General features: G+C 32.1%; 1 protein-coding gene across 6 annotated transcripts in view; it reads right to left on the bottom strand.

The window, feature by feature from the left end:
• Positions 1–20,000, bottom strand: part of LOC137629760 (proclotting enzyme-like) — a 236,224-nt gene that overhangs the window by 33,800 nt on the left and 182,424 nt on the right. For 3 of the 6 annotated variants that reach the window (XM_068361373.1, XM_068361372.1, XM_068361374.1), the window contains 2 exons: positions 13,248–13,430; positions 9,703–10,140 (listed from right to left, as the gene is read on the bottom strand). In XM_068361373.1, the coding sequence (XP_068217474.1) occupies positions 9,703–10,140; positions 13,248–13,430 (621 nt within the window). Of the gene's footprint in view, positions 1–9,702; positions 10,141–13,247; positions 13,431–15,169; positions 15,935–20,000 lie in introns of those variants that run through there. The other 3 variants (XM_068361376.1, XM_068361377.1, XM_068361375.1) reach the window with 2 other exon arrangements.

The raw sequence follows: 20,000 nt of genomic DNA, 5'->3' as shown, positions 1-20,000 counted from the left end.
ATGGCTGAGGACTATGTAGTGTAAAGTAGATGATGAGTGGAGTAGTATTGATTTGAAAGCTCAAGATAGAGACGACTGGCGAAATTTATCCGAGGCCCTTTGCGTCAGTAGGCGTAGGAGATGATGATGATGAATAAGAGAAGCTGAAATAATCACGTCTAGACGAAATTGTTTCTAAGAATATCTATAAGAATACAAAAAAAAAATTCCTTATACAAAAAAATAATATAAATCTAATTACATCATATCATAGCCCGAATTACATCGAATTCTATTATAAAACTATCATAAATTCCAGATTGCAGATTACGGAATATTGACGTCTTGTCACGAAAGAACGACTATTACAAAACCTAATCAGATTTCAGAACATCTCATTCGATCCACAGAAGATCAAGATTAAACAATGATCGCAAAGTCTGGTTGTCTGGAAAAAGAAAAAAAATTGATAGGTAACTTAATGTGGTTAGTGCTTTCTGGCAACCCACCCATGACAAAAGAGCAAAGTCTAGCAAGAAAAACTTGATAGATAAATTAATGTGGTTAGTATTTTAAGGCAACCTACCCCATGATAAAAGAGCAAATTCTAGTCATTTAGAAAAAACTTATAGATAGCATAATGTGGTTAGTATTTTCAGGCAGCCCACCCCATGACAAAAGAGCAAATTCTAGTCATCTAGAAAAAACTTATAGATAGCGTAATGTGGTTAGTATTTTCAGGCAACCCACCCATGACAAAAGAGCAAAGTCTAGTCCTCTAGAAATAACTTGATAGATAACTTAATGTGGTTGGTGCTTTCTGGCAACCCACCCCATGACAAAAGAGCAATTTCTAGTCATCTAGAAAAAAAAACTTGATAGATAACGTGATGTGGTTAGTGTTTTCTGGCAACCCACCCCAAAACAAAAGAAAATTCTAGCCATCTACAAAAAAACTTGATAGATAACTTAATGTGGTTAGTGTTTTCTGGCAAACCACCCCAAAAACAAAAAAAAATTCTAGCCATCTAGAAAAAACTTGATAGATAACTTAATGTGGTTAATGTTTTCTGGCAACCCACCCATAACAAAAGGGAAAATTCATGTCTTCTAGAAAAAAACTTGATAGATAATTTAATGTGGTTAGTGTTTTCTGGCAACCCACCCATAACAAAAGGGAAAATTCATGTCTTCTAGAAAAAAACTTGATAGATAACTTAATGTGGTTAGTGTTTTAAGGCAACCCACCCCATGACAAAAGGGAAAATTCAAGTCTTCTAGAAAAAAACTTGATAGATAACTTAATGTGGTTAGAGTTTTCTGGCAACCCACCCATGACAAAAGAGCAAATTCTAGTCGTCTACAAAAAAAAAAAAAACTTTTTAGAAAACTTAATGTGGTTAGTGGCAACCCTCCTCCTCCCCCTCACATTGACAAAAGCGCAGCAGAAGGCGTCGACGGTTAGGTAACGCTCAAAAGCATGATTAATGAGGCTTGGCAAACAAATGCGAGCTGCTTAGTTTAATGTTGGTGATGAAATATGAGAATGGAAATGTATCGGTTCTGTGTTCATTCGAATGTTTAAAAATACTCTGTCATTCATTTTTATATCCAAGATAATCAGTATTGTCAGCTTATCATTAGCTCATGGTAATTCTGATGTTTGTTAAATTATTAAAACTCTCACGACATAATTATTTTCTTATTGAATATCTCTTAATATCTAATGACCTGCTTGTAGACAAGATAACCATTCTAGTAGCTAAACGAGAAACAACCACTTGCTGTAGACAAGCAACAACTCTAGTCGCTAAACGAGAAACAACCACTTACTGTAGACAAGCAACAACTCTTGTAGCTCAACGACAAGCAACCACTTACTGTAGACAAGCAACAACTTTTGTAGCTGAACCACAAACAACCACTTACTGTAAATAACAACTATTGTAGCTCAACGACAAGCAACCACTTGCTGTACACAAGCAACAACTTTTGTAGCTGAACCACAAACAACCACTTGCTATAAACAACAACTATAAACAACAACTATTGTAGCTCAACAACAAACAACCACTTGCTGTTGACAAGCAACAACTTGCTGTAGACAAGCAAGAACTTTTGTAGCCGAACCACAAACAACCACTTGCTGTAAACAACAACTATTGTAGCTCAACCAACCACTTGCTGTAGACAAGAAACAACTTGCTGTAGATAAGCAACAACTCTCGTAGACTAAAAAACATTTATAGCTAAACGAGAATTGTTTATTCATAACTTGGTAACAAACAATCATTTTGTGGTCTGGACATTCATTAACATCAAAACTGAATTTCATTCTGGATTAACTGCAGTAAATTCTACCGAGAACATGAAAGTAAAATTACATTGCAATGCGTATTGCAATATATATATATATATATATATGTATATATATATATGTATATATATATAGTGTGTGTATATATATATATATATGTATATATATATATATATATATGTGTGTATATATATATATATATACATATATATATATATATATATTTATATATATATATATATATATATAGCAATGCGTATTGCAATTTTGACCGATTCATATGAATATACCTCACTAGAACCCCTAATAATCTTAATCCAGCTTATTATCTCTCTCCCTCTCTCTCTCTCTCTCTCTCTCTCTCTCTCTCTCCTGGTCTATCACCCTGTGTAAATGACTCAAGATAGTATCGCTCGGGATATTCAACAAAGAAAAACAAAAAAACCTTAGAAAACAGACAAATTGGATCCCACAATTTTCAAGCCAAAAAAATTGCAATAATATTCGCATGCAGAAAGGACACGCAGACCTCAATTATCTAAGGAACCTCTACTTCAATTCTGTCATCAACCAGTTGGAAAAATAATAGAAAATCCACTTTAAAAACTTAATAACATATTTGAATCCTAACAAAAACTACAAGTTGTAATTATATAAAATTCTGCTTTTGAAATATGGCACATAGTATCGTACTTCTAATATTTTCCTAATTTATCATAATTAATCAATTTTTTCGCGAATAGCATCATCAAGATTATTATATATCATAATTTCTTAATATTACCTCCCATTAGTATGTACTCCTTTTCTTCCAAAAGGTTCTCTATTATTGTAAAATATCTACATTTCAAACATATAAGAGGCACAGGTATCCTAAGGCAAATCAGATGGACTTCCAACGTCTTATATAAATTTTACCTGTTGGAGCCCTTGGAGTTATAGTATCTTACTTTTCCAACTAGAGTTATGGCTTAGCTAATAATAATAATAATAATAATAATAATAATAATAATAATAATAATAATAATATTAATAATAATAACAAAAACAATAATAATAATAACAATAATAATAATAATAATAATAATAATAATAATAATAATAATAATAATAACTCACGATTATTTACGATTTACTGATATATCACTTCCACGAGAGGAATTACAATCTACATAAAATAGTTTTGCTTCTACCAATCAACAATATTGTTATTAAATAACAATATAAACATATCCTTTTTTATTATTATTATCTTACGCCCGTATCTCCGCTATTCGTATATTGTACAAAATCAAATCAAGATGAATATTTTAATTGACTAAGTGATCCGTTTCCATACAGGTTTATGTTGTATAATTATATTCTAATTAAAAATCCATATTATAATCGTGTATGTGTCGTAACAAATACATTCTAACCATGAAGTTAATATTCACTTTCGCTTTGGGAGCAAAGTACGAATGTATGAAAGAAATAAAAGCTTCAGATAAACGAAATCAGTATATATACATTTTCCAACAACGCGTAATATTTTTTCTTGCAAGATCATTTAAATACATAATAAATGATTTCGAATGCAAACATTTCTCTCTCTCTCTCTCTCTCTCTCTCTCTCCTCTCTCTCTCTCTCTTGCACGATCATCATTTATGTACATAATACATTAAGTCCAATGCAAGAATACAAACATTCTCTCTCTCTCTCTCTCTCTCTCTCTCTCTCTCTCAGCAATCCAAGTTATTACAATCTCACTCCACTAAAAACAACTTTTTGAATTAAAGAAAAATATATCTTCGGATATCCACATATAAATTATATACGGAAAAGAGAAACTAATTAACATTATCTTACTCAAAAATCAAACTAATTAAGAATAAACCAATTAAGAAGTCGGTAGAATCAACCAAACGGAATAGAAAAAAAAGAAAAAAAAAAAAAACCCACTAGACGAAATGAAAACCGAACAAAAAAGCCCTTGGTATTTCAACCTCTAAATCGTGAACTTCAGTGCGTGACCATTGTGCCAAATACATTCGAGCGTGCCACCCACACGCTTCCAAAATGAAGTAACAGGTAATTAAATAATATTTGCACACGCGTTTGCCGTGATGGAAAATGGAGAGAGAGAGAGAGAGAGAGAGAGAGAGAGAGAGTGTGTGTTTTCGACATCGCGTTGTTAAACATAAATGGTCTTGCAAGAAAAAATATGAGAGAGAGAGAGAGAGAGAGAGAGAGAGAGAGAGAGAGAGTGTGTTAGTTTTCAACTTCATGTAATTAAACATAAATGGTCTTGCAAGAAAAATATAAGAGAGAGAGAGAGAGAGAGAGAGAGAGAGAGTTTCAGACTTCCATGTATTATGTACAGAAATGGTCTATCAAGAAAAATATGAGAGAGAGAGAGAGAGAGAGAGAGAGAGAGAGAGAGAGTGAGTTTCAGACTTCATGTATTATGTACAGAAATGGTCTAACAAGAAAAATATGAGAGAGAGAGAGAGAGAGAGAGAGAGAGAGAGAGAGATGTTTGTTTTAGACTTCATGTATTATGTACAGAAATGGTCTTAAAAGACAAATATCAGAGAGAGAGAGAGAGAGAGAGAGAGAGAGAGAGAGAGAGGAGTTTTAGACTTAAATGTATTATGTACCGAAATGGTCTAACAAGAAAAATATGAGAGAGAGAGAGAGAGAGAGAGAGAGAGAGAGAGAGAGTTTTAGACTTAAATGTATTATGTACCGAAATGGTCTAACAAGAAAAATATGAGAGAGAGAGAGAGAGAGAGAGAGAGAGAGAGTTTTAGACCATGTACTATGTAGAGAAATGGTCTTACATGAAAAATATCAGAGAGAGAGAGAGAGAGAGAGAGAGAGAGAGAGAGAAATTAGGTAAATTTTAATTATTTTCATTACTAGTAACAGTATATTAACAGATCTGATTTCTGAGAAAACAAAGATGAATATGCCCAAAAATTTAAATTTATTCATAGAAATATTGATAATTAGTATTTTGCGCCTCGCTAAGGTAATAATGGAAAAAATATTTCACGAAAAAAATTTTTACAATGAAATTTATGCAAATAGAAAACTGATTTTGTTAATTCAAATTTCAATATGCTATTTGAAAATTCTATCTGCAAAATAAAAATAAAATGGTGGTAAATTAACAGTTAAATCAAAGTAGATCACATAGAAATCTAACCTTTAAATTCCAATTAAATCAAATGAAACTAAATTAACATTGGAACAATGAACTTCTAAGTCAGACATCTCCCTCACGTTTGCCTCCTGTATCCATCCTTTAAAACATTGTCCGTCCCAAAAAAAAAATCTTTTAAAAACTTCTGCAACTTGTTTAACACAAGAATATCTTGAAACTTGGTGATTATTTACACGATTGTTTTATAATTTATTTTTTGGGGGTGGGCCACTTCTCAAGGTCCAAAAAAAAAAAAAAAAAAAAAAAAAAAAAAAAAGACCCAAATTGGATCTTTGGCCTCAATTTTAGACAAAGAGACTTGATTGTCTCCGACGGCCATTCGTCACGCCGATGACTGACATCATATTATTCAAAAGATGGAGATTCAACGCTCACGTTCGTTTGAATTAGCAATATCGAGTTTCAAAATGATGTTGAGACATTTTAAGAGCAGATATTTTTGCAATAATATATCAGAAGCCGGAATTTTCTATATTAAGATTCGATTGGGCTACGGATGGTTTCATGTTATTGGAGTCAAGATGCGCCTCGACTGTGGGTTCTAGAGCTTTCCTATTTACAGCTCAAAGATTACTCAAGTCCCCACTTGACACCTAACCTACTTATAACATAGAGGCTTACAAGAGGAACCTTAAGACTTTTTTCTTGATTTTAAAAGGCTGCAATACAGTTGAACCTGACAAATAATGCGGATTATGCAAAACAGACACCTCACACGCCTCGAACTATTGACTTAACAGCGCCAGGACTCCTCGCTGATGGGAGGAAGGACACTGGTGACTGGTACAACACATGAACATACGCTACCAGGGTCTAAGCTATGTAAGGTACAGCAGCCGATCGGGACTACGGTCTCCCCCAAAGCCAAAGCAGTCCTTCGAAAAGAAGGCAACCGCATTTACCCCCCATACAAATGGAGGGGAGTACATTAATAGAATAAGAATTATCTTTATACTCAAGAGTCCATAAGCCAAACAAATATCATAGGTCCCACAAGGCACAGGACCAGGAAAACAGCACTTGAAGTTGAGTAAAGAAAAATAAACTAAACATCAAAATGCGTAGTCCCATAACCCTCTGCCCTAGTCAACATCACAATTCAGATTTTCGTTTGGCGAATCGACAAACGTTTACTAGACGTAAATGAACAGAATTATGAACATAACAAATTTACATAACCTAAAAGTTCACAATGCATGACTTCTGGTCTACCGTTTCCTAAACTTGAGACCACTGGACTATAAAAAATCAACTGCTTGGAGAGAACAACTAAATTCTATTTATAAATTTTTTTACAGGTTTGTGTACCTCATGAAAGCTAGCTTTTTGCAATGTATCTATAGGAATTGACAATGCCGGAAATAAAATCTTCTCAATTAATTCTCTTTAAGATATGAACACAGACTTACTTTAAGATTCTATGGGGTAATATGTGAGCTGTCTCTTCTATGGTAATCTATGGGTTATTTCCTCTATATTTACGGGCGACATATTCTGGAGTAACAACCTATGGGCTACCTTTTCTAGGGTAATCTATAAGCTGACTCTCTTAGGGATATATATGATAACTAATTTCAAAAAAAAAGTTCCTTTAGGTCTAGGCTCTCGCAAAGATAACAATGGTATCTACCTTCCTTCTATAATTCGATGAGATAGTTTTTCTTTTTTTGGAGTTTAACTTTCCAAAAACGATCTATTAATAAGATCCTTATATACAAGATTGGTTTTACTTGAAGATATAAGTTCAGGAGTAACTTCCTTGAAAAATCTCAGGAAGCCATCTTTACTTAGAGTACCTATAGGGACTAATTTTTCCTAAAAAATGAAAAAATAAAAATTCCTATTCAACTAATTCCCCTGAATGCCATAATCTAATAAGATTTTCTAAAAGTAACTGCCAGCATTAGCATTACTAATTCTAGTGAAAAACATGAAAGCTACCTATAATTTCTAAAGGTAACACTTAAAGATAGTTATACTGAAGATTGTTATTAGGGCTGTCTTTTTTCAAGGACAAAAATTGTCTCTTCATCAATGAGATTAGTTTCCCTATAAGGCTACACTAGGATATTCAACCTGAGAAGAGGTATGGAGAATAACTTTTCAATAGCCATTTATAAGGACTAAGTTCATTATTAATATTCTTGTAGATTAAAGTTCCTATCGATCCCATTTTAAACTAACTTTTTTTTATGAAAGTTGGTGGGTCTTTCTTCCTTGTATAAGAATACTTGTGGAGTCTAGCATTTTTGCAGTTTGGGCTAGCTTGCTTCCTGACAGATATTACCTTTAATAAATATACCGAGAGAAATTATTCTCTTATGATATGTAGCGAATAAGCTTTGATAGAAAACCATGATATATAACAAATTACCTTTCTTAAGGCCTACATAGCTGTGAACTATGAAGAGAGATAAATGGAGGCATTGAATTAAAAGCTCAAGATACAGACGACTGGCGAAATCTAACCGAGGTTTTTGCGTCAATAGGCGTAGGAGGAGATAATGATGATGATGATGAAATAAAATTATTGAGACCAGATTTTGTGATGTTGCTGGGTACTGATATAGCCAAATATAGTATTAGATACTAATTCTCATTCCAGGACCTTTGCAAATATTCTTCTCTAATATATAAAGTTGCATATAATCTATAGCAATATCCTCTTCAAAAATTTTCATAAATATATATTCCTCATCATAATATTGATTGTAGGATTACAAAATAGATTACCACAAGGTTATCATCCACGCCACCTCTGAGCCTATAAATCAACTTTACCTAACTAGGTCTACCTCAATTAAAAATATTCTTCCCTACTATATAAAGTAGCGTATAATCCATAGCAATGTCCACTTAAAAAGCTTTCATAAATATAGATTTTCTATCATATCAATTATAGAATTGCAAAATATATTACCATAAGATTATTATCAACGACACTTCTAACCCTATAACTCAACTTTACTTAACTAGGCCTAACTCAGCACCCATACAGAGCTCAGCCAATGCTGAATATCCAGGATTCCTATAACACTATGTCTTGATATAAATTTCCCTTCAATTATTCGCTTTCTTGATATCTTGTGCGTTGTCTTCTGATCCTGAGCTTACTTCAGATATTTCCATGTAGCTTCTAAATATAGACATTTTATTCCAGGCATTTTTGGGGACACATTATCTTCAATTGCTTTTCATCCACACATTTAATGATTCACTGAGTTTCACTAATTTCTTTTCCTCACAATTAGTATGTGCATTTACTTCCACTGTATACTACCACGTGGACGAACATCACTACTCTTTATGAAACGGTACTTTCAGATTGAAAACAATAATAATCAACTGTCATTGATCTTGGCAGTTACTAAATCAAGGGTAGACTCAGTGAATTCAATTTTCATCATTCACTAAGAACATGAACATTCAATCCTAAATGTTCTGAAAATATCGCAAACACTTTGGCTCACCTCAGTTAAAAACCCTGAAAATTCTTCTTCACAAAAATAAGTTGAAAACTCCCACAGTTGAACCTTCAAGGCACGAACTGGCGACACTCTTGGATACGCTAATCACTGACACTGTCTCTTATTACTCCATATGGCTTATACATTACATTCTTAATCACTTATATCCTTAATCAGTAAAAGCAAGAAAGAAAATGGAGATATAGATGGAACAAAAAGAAAGAAATAAGCAAAGAAAATGAAAGAAATAGCCAAAACTAGAGAAATTACTGAACTGATCTACACAGGAGGACTCATAGAAAGAAGAGACACTCAGTACCCATTTGGCTGCGTGAACACTTGAAGATTATCAGTTATTTCCTTCATCAGTAAGAGAGAGAGCAAACTAAAATACAGAAGGAATAAAAGGAAAGAAATAAGCAAAGAGAAGGAATGAACAAGATAAAACTATGGAGAACTACAGAACTGATCTACAGAGGAGGCCTTATAGAAGGTAGAGACATTTCGTACACATCTGGCTGGGTGAAAACTTAAAGATTCTATATCAGTTATATCCTTCATCAGTAAAAGCAAGAGAGCAAATTAAAGTGCAGAAGGAATAAAGGGAAAGAAATAAACAAAGAGAAAGAAAAGAAAGAAGAAAAATAGAGGAACGAAATAGATAAACTATAGAGAAACTACAGTACTGATCTACACACGAGAACTTAAAGGATGAAGATATACTTCATACCCCTTTGGCTGACGTGAGCACCTGACGATCCGAACGGATGTGGCGGAGGGCGATGACTGGACGAAGACGAAGGCCTTCCTACGTCAGGAGGAGGTCTATGGTCGAACGTATCGTGAGGTCGACTACCGAAGGAGTCATGGGGGCTATCGAATTCATCGAAATCGTTAAGGAAGTGATTATCGGAAGGCGGTTTGAACTTAGTAGGCCTAGGCGAATGGACTGGTCTCTGAGGTCTAGGCCTAGAATGGTGGACATGGGGTGGGGGAGGGGGTGGTCTGTGGTGATGCGGTCTGAGGACCGAAGATGGTCTTTGGGTATTGGGGAAAAACCTATCATCGTCATCATCAAATGGGTTAGGTCTATGGTGGTCAAATGGTCTGTTATGACTGGTGAAAGAGTCGGGCTTGCTTCCACTGCTGAAGAACTGGTTGGGGTGACCTGATAAAAGGTACAGTAGGGTTTGTCAGCAGCCGAAAAGACATTTTTTATATTTTTTTTTTTTTTGCTAATTCTGAGGTGCGCTTCGTGTTTGTGTCTTTGTGCGTGCAAGGCTACTGTTGCCTTTTAAGATTATGATATATATATATGTATATATATATATATATATATATATATATATAATATATATATATATATATATATATATATTCAAATAAGCCATATATATTTTGATATATTAATGTCTGGATTCTCTTAACGACCTCGGGATCAGAGCCCCAGGCGAAATCTCACAAAGACAAGAGCTTGTGAGATTTCGCCTGGGGCTCTGATCCCAAGGTCGTTAAGAGAACCCAGACATTAATATATCAAAATATATATGGCTTATTTGAATATGAAAAACACGTAAAAATGTGCAAAATTTATCATATATATATATATGTGTGTGTGTGCATGTATATATATATATATATATATATATATATATATATATATATATATATATATATATATATATATATATATATATATATATATATGTATATATATATATATATATATATATATATACATATACATACAAATATATATATACGTATATATATATACATATATATATATATATATATATATATATATATATATATTAACTTCTATAAAAACTGCTGATTTGTGAATCCTTCTTGGATCAAAATTACACATGAGTGAATTTGCTGACTGAAATTCGTCTTTGGGTGAATTCTCTAATAGAATTTCGTTTAAACAACTGATTGTTAAAAAAAAAAAAATACAAATCGCTTACAATGAGATGTATCTAAAACCCAAAATGTAATGAAAAAACATTAAATTTGAGAGTAATAATACAAAGCTCAACTCTTTACCCTCAGTGCAATCTTAATAATTCCCTTCTCTGTTCTTTCGATGATTTTCTTAACGCTTATGAGTTTATCTACAAAGAACTTTCCCAATTCCCCAATATTATTATTATTATTATTATTATTATTATTATGAAGCCTAACTTTGTGTACTAATAACCAGGAAAAAGAACGTATTACTAAAGGAATCCTAAAATTCATTTGGATAATATTTATTTGAATATTTTTGTCAGATTTTTTTTTTTTTTGGGGGGGCCACTGAAATAAAATCTGCTCCACAAAGCAATGATTATGCTTTCCAGAATTGTGTTCTCAATAAACCAAGTAGAATATTAGTGATGGAGTTAATGTCTAAAGATGGAAAAACAAATGGATAAAAAATATAAAAAGTATAAAAATATTACCTAACGTGAAGAGAACAATGGCCAAATACAGACTGATTGAAAAAAAAAAAAAACTATAAACCGCATATTTAGTTACGAAAATCAAACATATAAGCTAACCTATGACTATTTAAAATCACCAAACTTGGATCTATAGATAATCGATAAACAGCTTATCAATAAACTTAAAATCCATCAACTCAATAGAAAAAAAAAATTTCTAACTAACTAATTTGAACATTAACAACTTTTCTTTTTCTAATTCTAAAATCAATCAATTTGAACATTGACAACTTTTCAAATTCTAAAATCAACCGATTTCAACATTAACAAATTTTCTTTTCAAATTCTAAAATCAACCTATTTGAACATTGGCAACTTTTCTTTTCAAATTCCAAAATCAACCAATTTGAACATTGACTTTTCTTTTCAAATTCTAAAAGCAACCTATTTGAACATTGACAACTTTTCTTTTTCTAATTCTAAAATCAATCAATTTGAACATTGACTTTTCTTTTCAAATTCTAAAATCGGGCAACTTTTCTTTTCAAATTCTAAAATCAACCAATTTGAACATAAACAACTTCTCTTAACAAATCCTAAAATCAACCAATTTAAACATTGACAACATTTCCTTTTCCAAACTCTAAACGTGATATGATAGCAACTGCCTTCACGCCAAGTGACCCCGACATGCATTCGTGTGTGAGGTACATGAAGTAATAAGTAACATTTGTATTAAATGTGCTGCTATTTAGCAACTGCTCGTTACATCATCGAATGTGTGAGTCGTCAATCAACGGAAGAGCGAGGAAAGGGGGCAAATCACCAGGTGGTTTACTCGGGGGAGGCGTGATTGATTTGGTTTAAATAACTAGTTTAATAAACGTTCTGGATTTTTAGAGAATACTGGAGTGAATTGGCGAACTAAAACTAATATTAATTATATGAGGATTTTAAGTGTAAATCACTAAGTTATTTACTTTTGTGAAGCGTAAATGATTTTGTATAAATAACGGGGTAATAAAATCTCTGAAATGTTCACAGTAACGGAATGAATTGGGGAATTAAAACTAATATTAATTATATTGACGATTATAAGTATAAATCACCATAAATTACATTTGTAAAGCATGATTGATTTTCTGTAAATAACAGGGTAACAAAATTTTTGTATTTTCAGAATAATTGAGTGAATTGGAGATTTGAATCTAAAAATAATTCTATTGATGATAAGTGAAAATCACCAAGTGATTTACTTAGTGAAGCGTGATCGATAGTGTATAAATAACGGTTACAAAATCACTGAATTGTTCAGAGTAATGGAGTGAATTGGAATATTAAAACCACAAATAACAATATTGATTATTATAAGACAATAATCTACTAAATCCCCTTTCACTTAAAAATTATAAATTTATTAACAGTAATTTACTAAATAACCTTTCAGTCAAAACGATAAATTGATTAAATCTGACCTATATGACAAAACTAAATTGAAAAAAAAATTTACTTGCTTTCCAAAAATTGACGACTCAAAAATTTACTAATATATATATACTGTATATATATACATATATATATATGTTTGTGTATAAATATATATATATATATACATATATATATATGTATGTATATATATGTATATATACGTACATATACATATATATAAATATATATATACATATACATATATGCACATATATACACACACATATATATATATATATATATATATATATATATATATATATATATACATATATATTTTAAACTATGAAGACTCACAAATCAATGTTAATAAAAATAGAAAAAAAATTTCAAAATGCAATTTTAAACCATTACTTACTGACGTCATTTCCAATCGCTCCTAGATTGTGATCAACGTGATCCACCCTGTCTCTGGGCACACAGCAGGACCATATCATGCCCCCAGAGCAGAGGTCCATGGGCTTGGAACCCTGGAACACGCAGGAGACCGAGAGACCACAGTCGTACTGGTTGCTCTTGTACCAGCACTTCTGAGGAATGGCTGCAAAGAAGGAGAAAATGGAATTAGTTGAGATATTTTTGGTTTATTGGATAAGAATTTTTGAAAGAGTAGGGAAGGAATAAGGAAGGTTTAAGGAGATGAGGAGAGGGAGAGAGGAAGATGTCCGAATCTATATATATACTGTATATGTATATATATATATATATATATATATATATATATATATATATATATATATATTTATATATATATATAAATATATATATATATATATATAAATATATTTATATATATATATATATATATATATATATATATATATATATAAAACTTTCTTTCCTCTCTTAGATACCTTCTGAAGGCATTCTCTCTCTCTCTCTCTCTCTCTCTCTCTCTCTCTCTCTCTCTCTCTCTCTCTCTCTCTCTCTCTGGCCACTGCGGATTCGTAATGAAAGGAGAATTTAATCTTGGTCGCTCACAACAAACCAACCTAGTATGGGATTCCCTGACTAGTACAACTTTGCTGATCAGGGCGATACACAAACCCTTTCCCCACGTGTAAGTTTGTTAGTTTGTATAAGTGATATTCCATGACTTTGAGTGCAACAATTGTAGACTACTCCGTTTATTCATTCATAGGCCAACAATGAATGAATCCCTTGTCAAATAACCTTCGCACCGTTAAGTTGACTCCAACGCCCAAACAACTAGTACCTCATTGGCAAATCGAAAACACAATTTCATTTTAGTTTATCTTGCTTCTATCTTTCTTGCTTACTATCTTCCAATTCCTTCTAACTATTTTGAATTATAAACTCATGTGATTACCCTAAAGGTCTTTTTTTTCTTTTTCTATCTAGGAGACGAGATCCTATTAAAACAAAATTATCTAAACTGCAAAAGTTCACTTAAGCTATTATCAATAAATATTTATTCTCAAAGATTTGAAAGAATCTTACACAGTAATGTTACATACATGCAATTGCTCCATGATATTCACAATACCTTCTCTTGGTCCCCAAAATCCTGTACCTATAGAGAGAGAGAGAGAGAGAGAGAGAGAGAGAGAGAGAGAGAGAGAGAGAGAGAGAGAGAAATTTAGGAAAATGGGATTGTTTGACGAATGAGAACGAAAGTCTTCAGAGGAAACACAATGAGAATACTTGAAAGGGAACAACACCCACGACAGATTTCGTATCTATGAATTTACTATTCTATTTATATAAAATTGCATATTGTATTTATATTTATATATATATATATATATATATATATATATATATATATATATATATATATATATATATAGATGGATATATATACATATACATATATATACACACACACACACATTATATATATATATATATATATATATATATATATATGTGTGTGTGTATATATATGTATGTAAAAATTTATATATGTGATGTATTTGTCTGTATACAGACATATATATATATATATATATATATATATATATATATATATATATATATACTGTGCATATATGTATGAATATACATATATCTGTATATATGTGTATACAATATATTATATATATATATATATATATATATATATATATATATATATATATATATAAATATATATATATATATATATATATATATTCCCTCACTTGTAAAAAAAATACATAACAGAATATTTACATATATATTCCCATATAATCATCAAGTTTCGCAAACACACAAAAAAAGAAAAGAAAAAAAAATACAAGAACAGCATCGAACCATCCCAACTTTACATCACCACACCTCTGTCATCATCATGATGTTTAGTATTGGAGTACGACCCGTTATTTCGAGAGCCATGCAAGAAGCGAAAATCCAAATTGGAATGGAGCGGCTCGTGGCTCTGTATGAACTCGTCCGGCTGCTGGCTTATCAGGGGCGAATCCTCGAAGACCACTGGGCCGAAGTCGTCTCCGGGTCCGAAGGTGTAATCTTCGGAGCTGGAAGGGAAGTAATCGACCACTGATATTCCAGGCTTCCCGTAGAAGTCCTCAGGGAATTTCTGCTGGGGCACTTCGCTGCTGAAGGGGAGGGTGCATAGGGCTAGATGGACTAGGAATAACTGTGTATTTACGGTCATTTTTGTTATTTTTCCACTTCGGGGATAGTTTAGATTTAGTTAGATATTCTATTTACACTAATGCCTTACATCTCTCGATTAGATGTTATCAAAACGGGTACATATGTCGATAACTTCATTGTTTGGCGATGGAAATGAATATCCAGAAGGCATCTATGGTGTTTAACGGCACTAAATTGAGATAAAAAACTACTTTTTTTGAGTTAAGTATCAACACAATTAATCCCGATATTCCATGAAGAAAGAGACTTCTTAATCGACATGAGTCCGTATTCTAGACGTAAAGGCTTCAACTTTTGTATCCCTCCCACAGGCTCCTGAAGGCGCCGATTGTCAAAGGACGTCAGATGCGGCGATGAGGTCGTTCGCTACTTCAGCGGCAGTCGGTAACCGCCCTTCCTCAACAGCGGTCGAACGGTTTCTGCTGGATTCATGGACTGCTCACCGGCACCCAGTCGGCCCCGAGAGATGGGGGACCAACCCTCTACTTTGTATGTCTGTCTGTCTGTCTGTTTTCCTCTTTCTCTTTCTCTCTCTCTTCCAAGGTTGCTATCTCGCTCGTATTATCACACACGTTACATCATAAAACCGTAGTTTACTCAACTGACAAGCACATGCTGTGCGATCTATCAATCTAAAATAAACAGCTCCCTTTATTTTAGTGAGAGATCGTAGAGAAATCTCTTTATTTACCAAAAATAAAAAGGAAAATAAGCTATATAGTAATACTTCAAAATAAAACAATAGCTTGCAACGCGACCCGCATCCTCCCTTGAAGTGCCAGAAATGACTTTCACTCGAACCGATTTGCTCCGTCACATCACACAGCTTCTGTCATAGGTCCATTTAGCAAATAAATCTAAATCTATTTTCACCGATACGATTGAAATCGATCGATTATATAACCACTCCATCAAATGCTCAATTCACTGAGCGATGGAGCCAACAAATGAAGAGCAATATCCAAAAAGTGTCCTCCACATTGCAAAAAGTACCAACAACTTCTCACCCAGTTCTCAGTTTTTTTTTAGGTTTCCGGTAGAAAGGGTCACGGGGACTTAGAGACTTGGAACTTCCTCCTCTTGCCCTGAGGCGTCCAAGGACGAAGGAAGGAACGAAAGTAAAATGATGTATGACTTGTCAGGATTGGGGGTGTTCTTGTGAACCACACACGGGGTCAAACTGTTTGAATATGAAATGTTTTCAATGGGGTCGCCGATATTCACTGTTAAAAAAAAACCGTAATTATAATCAGAAATTCTCCGTAAATGTATACTGTTCTTAGCCGTATTTCAGTAAAATGCAGGCGATTTTGTTATTATCTTTTACGGGTTGGAGACCGTAATATCAATCGTCTACGTCAATATATCCTTTTTTAAAACGGTAAAAACCCTGAAACAAATGTTGCCAAGCATCTAACGTGTATTTTTAATGCAGATTTCTAACAGTGCACAGTAGCCATTTTGGGTTATTAAAAGAAAATATTGTTTTTGGATTGATTTTTTCAAATCTATACTTAGGGGATTTTGATCTCAATATTTACGTAGGAAAGTAGAAAATTTATTAGAGGTTTACAATTGGGTCAAAGTTATCAAAAGTAACCTTAGTTGTTGAAAAAAAAAAAAAAACATGTTGCTTTTAGATTAATTTTCTAAAATCTTCCTTACTGGATTTCTATCTAAACATAAACGTAGAGAAATAAAAACTCTACATACTGAAATGTGGCAAGCGCCATGATACAGAACATGACAGTCAGTTTATGAAAGATACAGTCATGTAAACAGCAAATATAATAATTACATATTACAACAGTTGCACCAGAAATTTTACGAACGCGGAGTGGACATTTGTAAGTTGTAAAATATTCCTGAAATTTAAACAAATTACTAAAGAGAAAATATTTTCTGGCATTCGAACATATCACAACATTAATGTTTTTATACTATCTCCAAATTTACAGTCACAAGTAAGTGGTGTCAAAAACAAAGGTCATCAAAATAGAAACTTTAGAAGATTTATTTTTTTAACTATCTTAGTAATAAAATTAAATATATTTCAACCACACCAAATAGAAGTAAAAAATCTATAACAAATTTATTACCATGAAAAATAAAATTGAACTTCAAATACTACTTCCATATATTTCTGAAATTCAGGTTAAAAAAAATGTAATTAAATCACGGTAAAAAAATTGCACTAAGTATCACAATATAAATTACAGTTATAACTAGAGCATCGATGACTTGTCATAATAAACATTATTGTTTGTGTGACTGTTTCTCGTGGGTGGGTAAAAATGACGGTGGAACTAAGTAATATATGGGAGATTAAATGAATCGTTGCTTTAAACAATTACATAGAAAGTTTGATAGGATAATGTTCTCTCTCTCTCTCTCTCTCTCTCTCTCTCTCTCTCTCTCTCTCTCTCTCTCTCTCTCTCTCTCTCTCTCTCTATATATATATATATATATTAAATAGACACATATATATACATATATATGTATATATGCATACATATATATACAAATGTATACATATATACAGTATGCATTCATACATATATAAATAAATATATATACATATACAGTATATACACCCATATACATATGTAAGATAATCAGAAAATTTTGGTTTCAAGATAGTGAATATCGCAAGAATTGTAGTTTTTAAAGTATGAATATACACAAACACACACACACACACACACACACACATATATATATATATATATATATATATATATATATATATATATATATATATATATATGTATATATATATTTACATATATACGTATATATATATATATATATATATATATATAATTCTATATATATATATATATATATATTTACATATATACGTATATATATATATATATATATATATATATATATTTACATATATACGTATATATATATATATATATATATATATATATATATTTACATATATGTGTGTGTATGTGTGTGTGTGTGTGTGTGTGTGTGTGTGAGCAGACACACAATGGTAATCTTCTAAAACATCACACGTAACCTTTGCAATGATCTGGCCATCTAATTGATATTTCCACGACATAAAAAAGTCTTTGAATATATTCTAAAGAATAGATGTAAAAGTCTCTCTCTCTCTCTCTCTCTCTCTCTCTCTCTCTCTCTCTCTCTCTCTCTCTCTCTCTCTCAATGACGAAAATCACAAATCAAGACATTGGCTACATTGTTCGATATAGAAATACTATATTCAATACAATACACAATAACGTATCCACGCTCAACCGTGCGATTCTTGGACACACTTAAGTAACAGCTTATGGGAACATTGTTAAAAATAATTTTTCTTTTATCAAAATGCTACAAAATCACTGTTATTTGCTCAATAAATCACGAAATCGTCCTTATTTACACAAGACGCTTCGAAATCACTGTTAATTTCTCATGACATCGACGTCGAAGATTTTTTTTTTTTTTTTTTTTTTTTTTGTAATATCTGAGATGCTTATTTACCTTAATATTATTTTCAGCAGTGGCGATGGCCAATAAGTGGGGTATTCGAATGTCATACTTTACTCCTGTTTTGAGAAAATGTGGAAAAGTGAAAAATGGAAGATCAAAGTGAATTTCCTTTTTTTTAAAGAAAAAATATTTAATTGTCGTAACAACTTGCAGATTGTAAAAAAAAATATCGTAACAACTTGCAGATTGTAATAACCTCTTAGACATCAAACACTTTCAGTACTTTTTGATAATCTATTAACGTAATAATCAAGATCAAAGTGAATTTCTCTTTCTTAAAAAAAAAAAAAAAAAAAAAATTGGAATTATCGTAACAACTTGTAGATTATAGTAACCTCTTAGACATCAATAATTTTTTTTTTCGTAATTTTTAATAACTATTTAATATCTTTTTATGATTCCACTCCACGTACGCTTTTGTAATCACTACTGTCTTTTGTTCTTGTATTTTTATTTACCAATCTAGAGTTACTTCATCTAGGTGGCGAGTGCTGAGTGATTCCAGGTCGCTATTCGAAGTGTCTCCCACGATTTTGGATCTGATGTCTTACGACCATTTGTGTGTTGAGAACATCAATAAAATGATGTCTTACGACCATTTATGTGTTGAGAACATCAATAAAATGATGTCTTACGACCATTTATGTGTTGAGAACATCAATAAAATGATGTCTTACGACCATTTATGTGTTGAGAACATCAATAAAATGTATCATTCCAACGTATAATGTATCAGAAAATTAGTTTACGAAAGTGATATCAACCATGAATCAAAGACACTGAACAACAGATCTGAGAATATTACCTTTCTAGACAGAAATCAAGTAAAAATAGAGGGGCACTCACTCAGAAGAGCGCAGACCTCCGCCGTGGCAGCTTTTCTCGACCTTTTGCTTAGCTGTGACCTTGAGCTTCCAAAATTTAATCATTTCCAGCTTTTTAAATAACAGTTAATCTCTGCAAGTTTCATTACTCTACGATT

This window comes from Palaemon carinicauda, chromosome 37, assembly GCF_036898095.1.
Source record: "Palaemon carinicauda isolate YSFRI2023 chromosome 37, ASM3689809v2, whole genome shotgun sequence".
Classification (NCBI taxonomy): Eukaryota; Metazoa; Arthropoda; class Malacostraca; order Decapoda; family Palaemonidae; genus Palaemon; species Palaemon carinicauda.
This window is presented reverse-complemented; position numbering and strand designations above follow the sequence as displayed.